This window comes from Propithecus coquereli, unplaced genomic scaffold, assembly GCF_000956105.1.
Source record: "Propithecus coquereli isolate 6110/MARCELLA unplaced genomic scaffold, Pcoq_1.0 Scaffold166, whole genome shotgun sequence".
Classification (NCBI taxonomy): Eukaryota; Metazoa; Chordata; class Mammalia; order Primates; family Indriidae; genus Propithecus; species Propithecus coquereli.
Window position 1 is genome coordinate 4,220,877 of NW_012141191.1, and position 15,373 is coordinate 4,236,249.

Below are 15,373 nucleotides of genomic sequence, written 5' to 3' on the forward strand. Positions count from 1 at the left end.
GTCAGATTTTTGCATCATTGCCTGGCACATTGTAGATATACAATAAGTGTTTGTTGAATGAAAGAGTGAGTTTTCAAGATAATACTACTACAGTAAGGTTCTTATATTGCAATTATGTTAAAAAATCAATACATAAGGCAAAAATTCAGCACAGTAAAAAAAATCACCCTTGAAAACTATTTAGAAAATACGTATTCAGTATATCCAGTGCAGCTAGTTTTTCCTCCTGTGTGGTTACAGATGACTGTTTCTTTTGGTGAGTACAGAAGAAGAGCAGGCTTGTGTTGTTAGGGGACGTCATCATATAATAAATGGCTATCTTTAAAGGCTAGGATTACACTCTGGCAGCCACAAGGCACACACAGTAGGAGAGTGACTCAGGAACTAAGACAGACTGAGAGAAAAGCAGCTGTATCTCTGTGTCAGGCTCATTGTATGGAATGGCCGAAATCACCTGCTCATTTAAATGGTGGTTGTTTTCCCTAAGCAGTACAGTTGCATATTCATAATGTATGTATGATGCCTCAGCATTGTATCCAAATATTTTCTCAGGATTTAGGAGGTGATGTGCAGTTAGCTATAGGGAGACCTTACAGTCCAGGGAGACCTGGGTTCAAGCTCCATCCCTGCTACTTACAAGTTGAGTTTCACTAGGCCCATTACTGAGCATCTTCAAACAGAATGGCTAAGTGAATGGAAATGCCAACGGGGGTGCCTGGCATGCGGGAAGCGCTCAATACATTTGGATGACTGAGGCTGTATGATGATGGGAAACGGCCCAGAGTTAAACATTTCACAAGAAGAATGAGTTGACCATGTAGTTTAAAAAAAAAAAAAAAAGAGGAAAAATAAAATGTCAAAATGGGAAAATATGTGTAACTCATATCATAGACAAGGGCTAATCTCCCAGTATAAAAAGCTCCAATATACTGCATAAAAGACCAAGAAATTAATTTTAAAGAATAACCAAGAATATGATCGGGGACTTCATAGAAATGGAAATATATATGACTCATACATATGAAAAGATGCCCAACCTCATTCATAATAAAATAAGCGTCACTGAGAGACCATAAGATTGGTTAAAATCTAAAACTTTGATGTAGCTCAAGGGAAACTGGCACCTTGAAACATTATTAGTGGGAATATAAATTGATAATTTTCCCATGAAGGACATTTTCACAAAGTCTATCAACATTACGAACGTATCTAACTCTTTGATCCAGAAAATGCATGCCTTTGTGTTACCCTACAGATAAATGAGCCTATGTACAAAACAACACGTGTGTACACAGTTATTCATTATAGCAACCTCGATGTCCCTTGGAAGAGGACTGGTCAAATTAATTACGATTCAGCTACACAATGGAATATTATGTTGCATTAAAAAAGGAATGAGGATGCTTATTATATACTGACATAGCAAGATCTCTAAGATAAATTAAGTGAAGCATGATGTAAAATGCTGGGTATGGCATGCCACCACTTGTATAAAAAAAGAAAAAATGTTCTTTTGATGTGTATATACCTAAAATATCCTTAAAGGAAAAACAAGCCACTAGTAACATTGATAATTTGAGGTGGACATTGGGTAAAAAAGGCATAGGGACAAAAGGAACACTTTTCACAGTATTCCTTTTAAAAACAGGACAAACCCTGTTTTGTGAATGTCTTATCATTCACAAAATTAAATAATTTTTAAAAGTTAGAGGTAAAAAGCCATAAGCTTATTCCCCTGTCCCCCAGAGCTCTCTAGGCTCAGTCCCACAGCAGGTTTGTTTACTTCTGTATATTTAAGCTGCTCCAATGAATAACAAACACCAGTTTGACATGAATGAAGCTCTAGTGGAGGAAATGCAAATTAGCGAGATTGCCGGTCCCTGCTGGGCCTTGATATTTGTCAGGAGCTGAGTGCACAGGAGCAGAATCAAACAGCAAGTCCAGCAAGGACCAGGCAGCAGACGCCGGCCTCGGTTTCCCGAGGTTGCAGGCTGTAGGCTTCCTGTGTGTGGAGGTGGGTGCCCGCCCACAGTCTCCCAGGCACAGGTACCCAGGGCTTGGCAATTTCCAACCATGGCAGGACTGCTGACAGCTAAACACAGTGACCGCGATCCACATTAGTCTGCTAAAGTTTCCTGCAGGCTTTCCTTCCCTGGAACTACCTGCCACGTAACTGTGATCAGCATCCAGATTTAGCAAAAATGAAGTCTGAAGAGGAGCAGACTTCTTCACAGTTTAAGGTTTACCTTATGTTTCTTCAATGCATTTATGTAGTGTGTGGGAAAAAAACAAAACACTTTCTTGTCCTGGCATAAACTGAAGCTTAGAAAATTTCAGCTGTGGGGTTTTGAGCAGTGGTTTTGTATGTTTGGATCCCATGGGCCAGTAAAATTTCAACAACAGAAATTTTGAAGCCAACATTCGATTTTCCAACTTTATTTTGGCAAGAACTTGAACAATTAAGCAAACACACAGTACGACCCCTATCATGTCATAAAAGAATATTTTAACTCCAAAAAAGGAGGATGACATTTCGAATAAAGAATAGTTCTTTCTCTATCTTGCTCTTTTCCCCTTTATTTCACCAAAAAGCAGTTAAAGTTTGATCATGGGCCAGCTCTGGCATTCTGACAACTTGCCTTTTCTGAGCAGAGTTCATTTTTTAAGGCCAAAGTTACTGCTTGCTGAAAATACATGTATATTAACGGCAATTTGTGTTTAGAATTACACAATGTTGAAGCTTAAGGAAGCATTAGCCACCCTCTGGAATTCTCCATTTAGCAGATAAAGAAATCAAAGTCCAGGGAGGGACAGTAATGGCCCAAACTGGTGAAGAACAAACGAGATTGGGAGATTAGACTCATACGGGAAAAGTATGTGGAAAAGTCGCAAGCAGATAGGTATGTTTTAACTGTCTGTCTTCCTTTCCAGGATTCAGTTGCAGGTTTCAGGGTGTTCTCTGCTCAGATATGCCAATAACTTCTCCTTGAGGCCCCTGCACCCCAGGGTCAGGTGGGTAGAATTTAACTTGTAGAAGCTTTGATTAGCTACGTAGGTGGCGTTCTCATCTGTACGTAAAATGAATGTCACAGCTTTGTTTACATGGTTTTAGAGTCTGATAACCAAGTACTATTTTTGGTGGCACTGGACTGAGAGATTTGGTAACGCGCAATGGGGTAAAACTAATTTAACAGCTCAAAGGGGTCCAGTTTTGGAGCTGAAACCCAGAGCTTTGTTGTTTGCAGGGCAGCATTTTCTATTTGGTGAGCTTCCTTTGTTTCACATTGTAATCATCAGTAGTGGGCTTGGGGACTTTTGACAAAACTAGTAGGTCAACGACTCCTGGGTGTTAACAGTGGTTTCACTAAAGGATGCTCAATGCCCTCACTTTTGTTCAACAAGCATGACCATACCCCACTGTGTGGGAGGATAAATGAAGGGTGCTTTGTCCTAATGTACAGACATCAGACAGAAAAATTTAAGTGGCAATACAGTTGGACAAGTGACACCATAGTCCAGTAACAAACTACTGGTGACATCCAGTCTTCAAGCTGGACCTTTGTAAAGCAAGGGTCTGTAGAAGTAGCCTTAGGTATTGTTAGTTGCCTCTGTCAATTCAGGCAAGGTGCCTTGGTTTCCACACACAACTCTTTATGTAAGGAGTGAAATATAAATTGATGCTCTCTCTTGCCAAATGAGATAGTGCTCTTGAATGGAAACACAAAACCAAGCAAAACAAAAGACACGCTCCTTGCTGGTGCCAACCTCCCTCTGCTGAGCACTTCTGTGATGGGTACACGTGAGCTGCATTGTATAATAGGAAGCTGCACCATCCTTTGAGGCCAACAGCCAATCTTTAAAAGTCAGTATCTGAAGACTGCTTAAATTCCAAAACCAAATACAGTAATGCATTCTGGGGTGTCATTTACTGGGAACATGTGACATCATTGATTATCTAAAGGTTAAACCTCCTAAGAAATTATTACTATACTGGAAAATTGTGTTTGGAAGGCCATTTCAAATAAGGTAAAGTGTTATATAATATTCAGTGCATGTAATTAATCTTTTATTTTGAACTAAAGGAAGAGGTATATAACTTTTATTAATAGGAAATTAGTTTCTCACCCTATTCCCACCAAATACATGTTGAACAAATATTTAAAGAGTTTTGCCTTGAAAGGGCATCATATTATTGGCTTGCCCAGCAACAGACACACCTGTTTAATCCTGCAAAGGCTATGCTGGCTGCTTAGGCTGCACATACATAAAACCTGGTGCAGAATGTTAGTATAGACCAGGGGTTGGCAATCTTTTTTCTACAAAGGGCCAGATGTAATAGTAAATATGTGGGTCGTACTCTGTGTGGCAATTACTCAACTGTGCTCCTGTTGTAGAAAAGCAGCCACAAACAATTCAGAAATGAATGGACATGGCTGTGTTCCAATTAGATTTTATTCACAAGGACGAGCAGGGAGCCAGATTTGTCCCATAGGCTGTAGTGCGCTGATCCACGGTACAGACAGACTCTTGGATGAGTTTATGTCCGCGTGCCCTGACTTGCAGGTAGTCGGCCAGTTTGTCAAATCTGTCACGTCAAGCAATGATATTTGGCAACACGTATATGAACCTTTAATGTATATGTCTGCTTGTCATTTAAGATAATGTTTTACCCTTGCAGTAGTTCTGCAGGATTCTCTCCTCCAGTGAGGATATTCCTTCGCTATCCAAATAAACCCTGAAGAGCAGGTCAATCAAACCCAAGCATAGTCTGTTTCCTGCAATGATCCTCACATCAAGCGAAACTCCTGTTTTATAAGTGAGGAGATTAAAACGTAAGGGCTTTTAAAAAATTCTTTGGCTAGATAATTATTCTGGAACATGGAAAGATATTTCAACTTTTACTACCAGCTTTTAAAACATTTTTGCCACCCCAGAGATAGTGTCTCCTGAGAAGAGACTAAAGCTGGCTTTTAGGAGGCCAAAGAGGCAGATCTAGGTCCATAATTCTAATACAAACGCTGGATGTTTTTCCTGATTCAAGAAAGCAGAAATACCATTCCTGGGCTTTATCACTACAGTTTAAAGAAAACGAAAATTTTGGGGCCAGCCACCCTTGAGTTCAAAACTCGGCTTTGTCGTTTATTGGCTGTGTAGCCTTGGGTGAAGTGACTTAATGTCTTAGGGCCTTAATTATTTCATATGTCAAATGGGTATTTTTTGGTGAAGATGAAGGGTAGTAAAAGTTAATATTATTATATATTGTATGAATAATATATGAATAAAACTATGCTTGGTTCACAGTGACTCTTAAAAACTTTGCCTCCCTCCCTTTGCAACCCCAGGTTCATGTTTACATGGTGCAAACATTTTCAACTATCCTCTCTCTTCTTTACCCTATCAATATGTAAAACCCTATCGACATCCTTGAGCTGCTGATCACAGCACAGAATTTGGGGTCAAAATATTAAGATGCGGTCATGTTTCTCTTACTCATTTTCTTTGTGACTATGGAAGATTATGGAACCAGATGGTTGAAAGGGATTTTTCTATTCTCTTTCAAATCTTAAGCAGGTCCAGGGATTTTTCCATCTACAAAATGAAATAATCCATAGAACAAATATCTAAAAATAACTGAACAACTTCAAAATAAATAAAAAATAACACAATGTATTTGGTTGCTATGCAAAACAGATCTTGCAGCTTCAGAGTAGTAGTAAACTATTAATAAAACTATTAATTAATTAAAGTACCTCAAGCAATTAGTTCTATGACAAAGACAGGTTCACTGAATTTTAGAGCCACTAGAGACCTCAGAATGTTTTAGGTGTTTACAGCCAGGGCCTGTCCTGCCCACCTTCACCTACCCTCATCCCCAAATGGGCCTAGAAATACGGGGGAGAGGAGCATTATTTGGCAGAGTTATTGAGTGCTAATTGACATATAATAAAGTACACAATTTGTTAAGTTTTCACATGTGTATGCACCTGTGAAATCATGGCCCCAATTGAGATACTAAATTTATCCATCACTTTGCAGGGGCTTTTGGTTGCTACAGTAATTAAGAGATATTACTGGCAGGGCCTGGGAAGGACATATCTGCTGAAATATGCAATGTTGAACGAAGCGTTGTCTCATCCAAAAATGTCAACGGCACCTCCATTGAGATTTCTGGACCCAAGCCCTTTAATAAACCCATGAAGAAACTGAGTCCAGAAGAGGAAACTGAGGCTAGACCAACATAAGTTTCTTCTGTTTTCATGTAAATACATCTGGAGTGCATATGTTAGTGAAACAAACAATATAGTATTTGCTGAAAGAAATTCTTGGTCTGAATCAAATGTTTAATATCGTATTGACACTTGAAAGCTGTAAATTCTCTGAAATGATATATTTTAAATGAGACTGTGGGTGCCTCTAAATAGAAGCAAGCCCTCCAGCTACTCCTCCACCAGTGGCATGTCTGCTGCTACTACCATGGATGACAAAGTGAAGGCCAAAGCCACAAAGTCCAGGTGTTTACACTTTGGCATCCTATTCCTGAGGAAAAGGTGAAAAATATCATTATTTTCTCTTAATCAAAACGATGCAGTAGGCTTATGATAAATCGTCCATGAACAAAAGGGTGTACTCAGTGCCTTTAAATATCTAACAGATGAGGACCTTGTTTATGTACTTCTTGTTGTAAAGCATCTCATACAGTGTCATGTACAATTTAGTTGCTAATAGATAAATTTTGATATATAAGATACTAATTTAAAATAATTGGGAGCTTTATTAGTTATAAGAGTCATGTAATAACTCCGAGAACAAAATTTGCTATTTACTAGAAAGATTATCATCCAAAATGGAAAGTAATGTGCTGGGCCATTACTTTTATGGGCTTAGAATCACCTGGCGGGCTTGTTAAAACAGATTCCTGAGTCCCACCCACAGAGTTTCTGATTCAGTTGGTCTAGGATGGAGCCGAAGAATCTCCATGTTGAGTAAGTTCCAGCTGATGCTGATGCTGTGGGCCTGGGGACCTTATGCTTGGGCCATGGTTTCCCTGCGTCCTGGTGATGGCTGGCTATATGTTGCTTGGGTCTTTACACATCCACCTTCAGTCCTAACTGCTCTCAGCTCCCTGAACCCACTGTCACCACCCTCCCACAGAAGTCCTCCATTCCTCTTGTTCTTTGTAGCCAAAGAAAAAAATAAGGTTGACACAACTGGGTAGAGGCCCTAAAAGAGTATGAGAGCTTGAGCATCCTGCAAACACATTTATAGGTGTCAAGAGCCTAAAAAATCTTACCAAAAGATCAAGATAAACTCATGACCTCCTGTCTTTCAAGGGAAAAGAATACACACTTTTTGTAATGATAAACAGACTGTTAAAGACAAACACAGAGAAAATTTCCAACTATAGAAAGAAGTGTCACGAGCAAGGATTATCTCTCAGGCCTTGGGGTTGTCCATTTTCTATTGGGAATCTAGTTCTCATGCTGTTAGTGGACCCTGGAGAAGCAACTTCCAGAGTTCCAGTAGACCAACTTTGTTCCTCAGCTAAGAGCACTTAAAGCAAAACTAGGCTGTCTGGGTTCCTAGCTGATTTTTAAAAATTTATGGGCTGCTTGGTGACTACGTGGGAAGTTACTGCACATTCACCTAAAGGTTTTATTTCTAGGCAGTTGATACCTGGACACAGAGATAAATATGTAAACAGCATTCTTCTGAAGATTTTCTTTTTTAAATAAGGCAATGAAAACACTGGTGGTAAAATTGTCACCTCAGCCACTCTCACCCAAGCCCAGGAATAAATAACAAAATTTTGAAGAGAAATATTTATTTTAAATATTAAATATAAATGTGTCTGAAAAATCAATCTTCATAGCCCAAAGACAAAACAATTATTCCCAAGACCCCAAATTAAATATCTTTATTTTTAGATCATTTTCTTTGAAAAATCCTGTCAGTTGTGGTAACATTTCCAATTTAATAACTTCTTCTTTTCCTAAACTAAGGTAGTTATAGACTTTTAAATTTATTTATTTATGTATTTTATTGTGGTAAAACACGCACAACATAATATTTGCCACCTTAACCATTTTTGAGTATACAGTTCTGGGGCATTAAGTGCATTCACATTGTTGTGCGACTATCACCACCATCCATCTCCTGATGTATTTGTTGTTAAATAATTGATCCCCCCAAACAAATGATAAAAGCTCAAGGCAACATGTATGGGTGACCTTGTTGTTTTTGCAAATGTGGTGTCAAAAACAACAGAATTCTCACATGTTTTCTGGAGGAAAGTTAAGCTAAAGTCATCACAAAGGATGATGAAGGAGGAGCCAGAAGACTGAATTCAGGTGTGAGGCCCAATTATGGGCCCACCAGCCTGACTTTTTACATTAGGGATCCAAAAAGCTGGCACCAGCGGCTGCTTCGTGGAAGCCCTCTTTTTCTAAACCCATGGCAGACATTACTCGGTGGTTACTGCACTTTCCCTCTGAATCTCAAAATCTTTCTCCATATGGTCTTCCAGGCATTCATCACAACTAATTACAATTGGCCCATAGATGAAGCTCACTTCTCATCTCCATATAAAATCTGCAAGGCATCTGATGCAACAGGTAGTAACAAGCATTTGAACTGCTTTTGGCCCCCCAAAGGTCCAACATATAAATTAGTACACGTAAACACGGACATGGTAGGAAAGTCCTTCAATAGGGGGTTGTCACAGAAAAGGTTCCTTAGCATGAAAACGATCACAAATAAAAATGTTCGTACCTGGGTAGGAACACACTTTCCACCACATAAAAGTCTTGCATGAGAACATCTCGCTCTGGCTTGGAAGTGAGATTACCCACTGTGTATCCTATTCCCAGCTGAATAGCACCTTTAATAGCAGATGATGCAGTCTGCAAAAAAAAAAAAAAAAAAAAAAAAACCAAGGGTCTCAACGTTAGGGCCTTGTTCTCTGTTATAAGCAACAAAAACAGGAGAGTGAGGTTAGATTTTCTTTCTCGTTCCTAAACAATGAGGAAACTGTGGTTTGAGAAGATGATAGGTTACTTCTTTTGATGGAGAATCTATTCCAAGTATTAAGGATCCTCCTTTTCATGAAATTATTTTTTGTGATTGTCTTTCCCAGGAATGTTGCTAAGGTCAAATTAAAGTCCAACATCCCAATCTTGTTTTATTAAGAACTTAGAAACTTGGTAGAACAATTTTAATCTACAGTATTTTAATTTCTACCCAAAGATAAATGGTACAGTGCCTTCAAAAAAAAAAAAACTGAGAATTTCTATAACATACCTATGGATTAGTAAGAGTATTTTATCTTCATAGGAAATGAGGGAGCAAAAAATAATTTGAATCTTTGGTATACACAAAGAATTTAATTTGGAAATTGCTTACTAGTCTTGCCATAGATCCATAATCAAAATTTCCAACACTTACCTATGCTAAAACATATAGCATTGGGACAACAATATTTCCAAGTTATTATTTTTCTAACATCATTCCATAATTAAGTTGATATAATGTTAACCTGGAGGATAACTGCCATGTATATATGTGTACGTATATATACATGTGTGTATATATGTATGTGTATACATATACATAGTTTTAACCAACATAATAAGATAAATAACAGAGTAACTCAATTTAGGAAAATTAGAATGTATTTGTCTTAATGGTGACAGTGTGTCATGCTTTTTATGTCTTGCAGTACCTAACGTAATACCACGTACGTAGTGGAGCTAAATAAACACTTAAATCAGTGGGTCTTAACCAGGGACATGTGGCAATGTCTAAAGAGACTTTTTGGTAATCACAACTGGTGGCGGTGGAGTCACATGTGCTGAGCTGAGAGGCCAGGAACGCTGCCAAGCATCTACATTGCACAGGACAGCCCCTACCATGGGGAATACTCCAGCCCAGAATGTCAGTGTCACCGAGGTTGAAAAACGCTGACTCGAATGAATGTAATAAAGATCACCCATTTTATAGAAAAGATACTTTCTTTTTGAATTAATGTTTTCACTTAGCAAATCCAAGACCTGGCCCCACCTTCCCCCATGCTTTATTCTTTTTTATTTCTTCACACTTTTAACACCAAAGAACAACTCTCTCTTCTTGAAGAAATCTCTCCTCTTGATTTCTGTGATGGAACATGGTCCTGGGACCACCTCCAGCTTTTCTGGTGGTCTCTCCTGTTATTTCTTCACTGACTTCTCATATTTGCTATAATTGTAGTGTACCTAAAAGTTTGGTCCTTGATCTTCAGATCTTCTTAATTACCTAGGTAATCAATCCAAACACTGTTTCTATGCATATGACTCTTGGATCCTTTCAATCTATTTGGATGCTGCTCTGTCAACACAAATGCAGTACATACAGAACTAAACTAGTATCTTACAACCTCTCCACCTCACCTCTAAGACTGGCTTTCTCTCCCAAGGCACTATAATCTTCAGTCACCTACACTTGAACTTCAAGCAGACCACATCTAGAACAGGGCTAGCTCTCCAATAAATACTTGTTGACTTCACCTGAAATGTCCATGCTCAATCAGAACTGATCAGTCACCTCCACATACAACTGGTAACAATTATTTTCCCAATAGAGGCATCATTTAATTGCTTTGTTTATTCCACTGTAGAAATTATGTTATCTTTAGTGTGAGGACAACAATCTACATCCTTGATCCTTCAGGAGGTAGAAAAATGTCTTGGTATTTTTCCTTTTTCACAAGCTATTTATTTAAGATTCCAGGGCAGCAAGATGGCAAAATATTGAGACTTAAGCCCATAGTGCATCTAGTGCTTAAAAAATGTTTGCTATTTTAATATTCTCTGAGTTCTGCAATGTCACCAATTGGCGTCAGTGACCTTTTGTACCAGTAGCTCTGACTTTGAAAGACTGAAATGGATTTTCCTCATTTTAACCTTGCATAAAAATTCCAAAGGCATCTCTTACCCCATCCATCATTCAGTGGTATGACACAAGATGTGACATCAGCTCTTTCCAGAGGACCCCAACACCCCCAAACATTCCACAAATGCACATGCTCTCAAAGTGCTTTGTCCTCCCTGCACCCCTCCCTGACTCTGCTTCCTGTGACTACCTGTATTTCTGCTTAATTCAAGGAATCACCATGATAACAGTCGTTTTAACACTTCTTGGGCTACAACAGCCTGTCAAACAGATAGAGTACCACATTCTGTGTTGTCCTGCCCTGGCAGTAGAAGGCAGTCAAGGTTTTGACTGGTCTATACTTGGTGTTCTCAAACTTTAGGGAACATGAGACTCACTGGGAACTTGCTAATGCAGACAATGGGTCACATCCCCAGAATTTCTGATCCAGACGGCCTGGGGTAAGGCCCAATAAATTTGCTCTTGTTCTAAGGAGCACTGAAAAAAATCTTTCTTGTATGGTATACAATTAAGTTTTCAGTCCCTGAAGGAATGAGGTTTTAGATAGGATCCCACTGACATCTGTTTAGTTAAACCAAAAAAACCAACTTACAATATTACTTTCAGAGTACTTAAAATTCAAGTGCTCTGATGGGAGAAATAATAAAAGTAGTTATTAATCTTTTTTGAACAACTAATTTGTGCCAGGCACTTGACATATGGATAACAATTATAATCATAATCTATCAAAATCATAGCACAGACTTAAATAGCGTTTACTAAATGGCAGGCACTGTTCTAAGTGCTTTCTGGTTACATGAACTCTTGCATCCTCACGACTCTATGAGGTGGGTACTATTATTTTCTCTGTTTTACTGACTCGGGAAGGTTTGGCAACTTCCACAAGGTCACACAGCTAGAGAAGAGGTGAAGCTGGGACTCACCCCTAGGGAGGCTGGCTCAGAGTCCAAGTTATAAACAAGCACACTCTGTTGCCTCTAGCGTCAGAATCTCTTAACTCATTTAACCCTTTCGAGGACCCTGGAATGTAGTGACAATTATTCCCCTTTTATAGGGGGGATTTAATACTCAGCAAGGTGAAGTGACTTGCCCAAGTCACCCTGTTTGCATGTGGTAGAGTCCGACTGCTGAGCCCAGGCTGCTTTCTCAACTGTTGTTTCAAATCAAACCTGGAATCAAAGTTGGAAGTTCTATTTTAAGTCTGGATGTTTGACCTCAACAAAGTAAAAAGCTCTAAAAGAGCCATTCCCTTTGATGAAATAGGGATAACATATTTTATTTGCTTCTAATCATACCCAACCATAGGTAAGCGAAAGAAAAACTTGTAAACTTCTTGGTATATCAGTATAAACACCGTTAATGTCAGTACCGGTAACATGGGGTTATTACCCAAAGGAGGTATTTTGCTGACACCTTGAAGTCTCCTCCTCCCCATCTCCCCAAATGCTTCAATACTGATGTATTTGGGCATAATTAAAAAGCATCTTATATATGTAATCTAAAAAAGCTAAACTCACAGAAGTAGAGAGTAGAACGCTGATTACTAGGGGCTAGGTGGGGATTGGGAAGATGTCAAAGGCTACAAAATTTCAGTTAGATAGGAGGAATAAATTCAAGAGATCTATTGTGCAACATAGTGACTCTAGTTAATAACAACGTATTGTATTTTAAAAACCACTAAGAGAGTAGATCTTGAGTGTTCTCACCACAAAAAGTTACTAGGTGAGGTAATACTTACCTCAAGTCAACTAGCTCGACTGAGCCATTCCACAATGTAAACACATTTCAAAACATCATGTTGTACACACTACATATAATTTTTATTGGTCAATTTAAAAAATAAAATAGAAAAAAGTGCATCTTGTCTGCTTCATAGAAATGTCTGATTACATTCACTATGGCTTATGGTTTCTTAAGCCATGGGCAGTAAAGGCCTCATCACCTGACGTTTCCCCACTGGACATCAGGTCGGTCTGGCCTAATAGTGAGCCGATGTGCTTTAAAACTGTGGGAAAAAACACAGAAGCGCTACGTGGAGTCTCTGATTTGCAGATTAGTAGTCACGATGATGACAGAGAACCTTCTGTGTGAAGCACTGGTGACTGTGCTTCTAGAACCAACAGTTCTTTCCCTGCAACTCTGAGCCACCAGAGCTCCCTTCCTTGCTCTAGGATCCCACCAACAGACCAGCGAGGCTAGGGGTCGATGGTTTCGCGCACCCACTGAGCCTCTCCCCATGGTGTTGCACGTGCTCTGAAAGTGCTGAACATGACCATTTCCCCTTCTAGGGGGGGTGGGGAGGGCTTTAACTCATTTAAAACATATAGGTTTAAATTTCAGAGCACAGCAAAATAAAGTCTATTTTTAATTCAAGACTTTGCAAGGGCTAAGTGGAGACAAAATGTTGCCTGGATACCAGAAAAACCTCTAAATTATTTGACACTTGCGGAAAAACAGAAGCATATAATATCGCAAAGGCAAACCACAAATCTTCACTTTCACAGCTCTCTTTACTAACCCAAACTTGCTCAGGTATGATATGGTAATACTAACAGGAAAATGAATGTCAGCTTGCATTTGGGTAATATGTTATGGTTTTCAAAGCACTATCTTTTAATGATTGCGTTCAATTGTCACAAATGTTACCTAGCTATCAGGCCTTATAATGCTCATTGCATAGATGAAGAAACTGTGGTTCTGGGAGATTAACTTGGTCTAAATCCCTTAGCTAGTGTGGTGCTACAGCCAGAAATGATACTCCAGGCTTCTAGAAGACTCCCAGTTCAGTGTTCTACCACTTTGCTTTACTTACCTGGGTTTTCTCTGCTGGAGATGGATCTGATAGAAGCTGAGAAGCACTTGAACAATGACATAATAATGATGATAATAACAAGACTAAATGCCTAAGCAAATCCGCTCATGGGGAGCAATGATCCTGATGACAATAAGATTTCTAATGACCTTACAGGAAACTGCTTTCTCCAGCACAATGTCCATGAAATTAGATCACTTAATATGCCATCGATATCACTGGCTTTAGAAGGAAGTATTAAAACATTTCGTGTCAATAGCATTTTTTCCCTTAAGGTGATATGGTGAACTAATTATAGGGTTGTAGCCAATATACATGTTGCCAGAGCGATTGTTTTCAAAAGTACAAATCTGATCATGTCACTACCCTGCTTGAAACCCTCTATTGAGTCCTCAGCACCCTCCCTGTAGGATTAAGTCCAAACCCCGTAGCTTGACACTGGAAGCCCATCTTACACTCTTACCCACTCCCACTCCTCTTACACCTAATGTAAAAAAAAAGATACCACAATAAACACATACTTTATGCTCTGAGCAAGCTGACCTTATGAACCCCTAACAATAGCACAGGAAAATTTCTGCTTGTGTGCATTTTTCCCAGGGATGGGGTCCAAAGCTTTCTCTTTTTTCTCAGAAGGTCTATTTTCGCCAAACCACAGATCTAGAGAGTCTAATTCTAAATTAGAGATACTCACTGACGAAGTGCCTTAGCCTAGGCCATAAAGAATGGTTCAGTAACACCCTGTAACAGCACGGAGGTAACCCTTGTCTGGGCAGGCAGATGCTGACTGGGCCCATCATTTCTACAGCTCACGCACAGCCCCGGGTCCCCCCTCCTGTCTCTAAAGCTACATTCGAGAAACAAGATATGGGCTATGTATTTGTCCCCGTGAGAGAATTAAGGAAAAAGAAAGAGGGATACAGTGCATGATACTGGTTGTAGGACTACAGACACGCACAGCCCGTGGGCAGGCAAGCCTACTCCCCTCTGAGGGAAAGTGGATTCGCTTCTTCCCTCTGGGATTTTTGAATCATTTCTCCAGTCTCTCCTTGTATTAGTTTCCCATTGCTGCCGTGACAAAGTAATACAAATGTAATGGCTTAAAACAACACAAATTTATTATCTTACAGTTCTGGAGGTCAGAAGTCCTAAAATCAAGGTGTCAGCAGGGCTGCTTTCCTTTTGGAGGTGCGAGGGGAGAATCTGTTTCCTTGCCTTTCCATACTTCCAGAGCCCACCCGCGTTCCTGGACTTGTGGCCCTTCCTCCATCCTTGATGCTAGCAGAATTCTTAAAGCCCCTCCGCCCCTGACCTCTGGTTCTCTCATCACATCTCCTTCTCTGACTCTGATCTTTCCGCTTCTCTTTTATAAGGACCCACCTGGATAATCCAGGACAATCTCTGCATCTCCTAATCTTTAACTTAATCGCATCTGCCAAGTCCCTTTTGCCACGTGAGGTAATGTACTCACAGGTTCCAGGAATTAGGACATGGACCTCTTTGGCGCCCCATTATTCTGTGGACTGCACTCCTCTATTGTGAGACTGACCCTGGCAATTTTCACAATGTTGCAGAGAGAGGAGCTCCCCTCAGAACTTCATCCAGTCAGTGTGGCTCATTCACTTAACAAAGAGCTGA

The 15,373-nt window shown here is 39.6% G+C and overlaps 1 protein-coding gene across 2 annotated transcripts in view; it reads right to left on the reverse strand.

Moving 5' to 3' along the window:
* The window catches only part of PIP5K1B (phosphatidylinositol-4-phosphate 5-kinase, type I, beta), a 297,381-nt gene that overhangs the window by 119,780 nt on the left and 162,228 nt on the right, over positions 1-15,373 (reverse strand). For both annotated transcript variants that reach the window (XM_012641625.1, XM_012641624.1), the window contains one exon: positions 8,770-8,900. In XM_012641625.1, the coding sequence (XP_012497079.1) occupies positions 8,770-8,900 (131 nt within the window). The remainder of the gene's footprint in view (positions 1-8,769; positions 8,901-15,373) is intronic.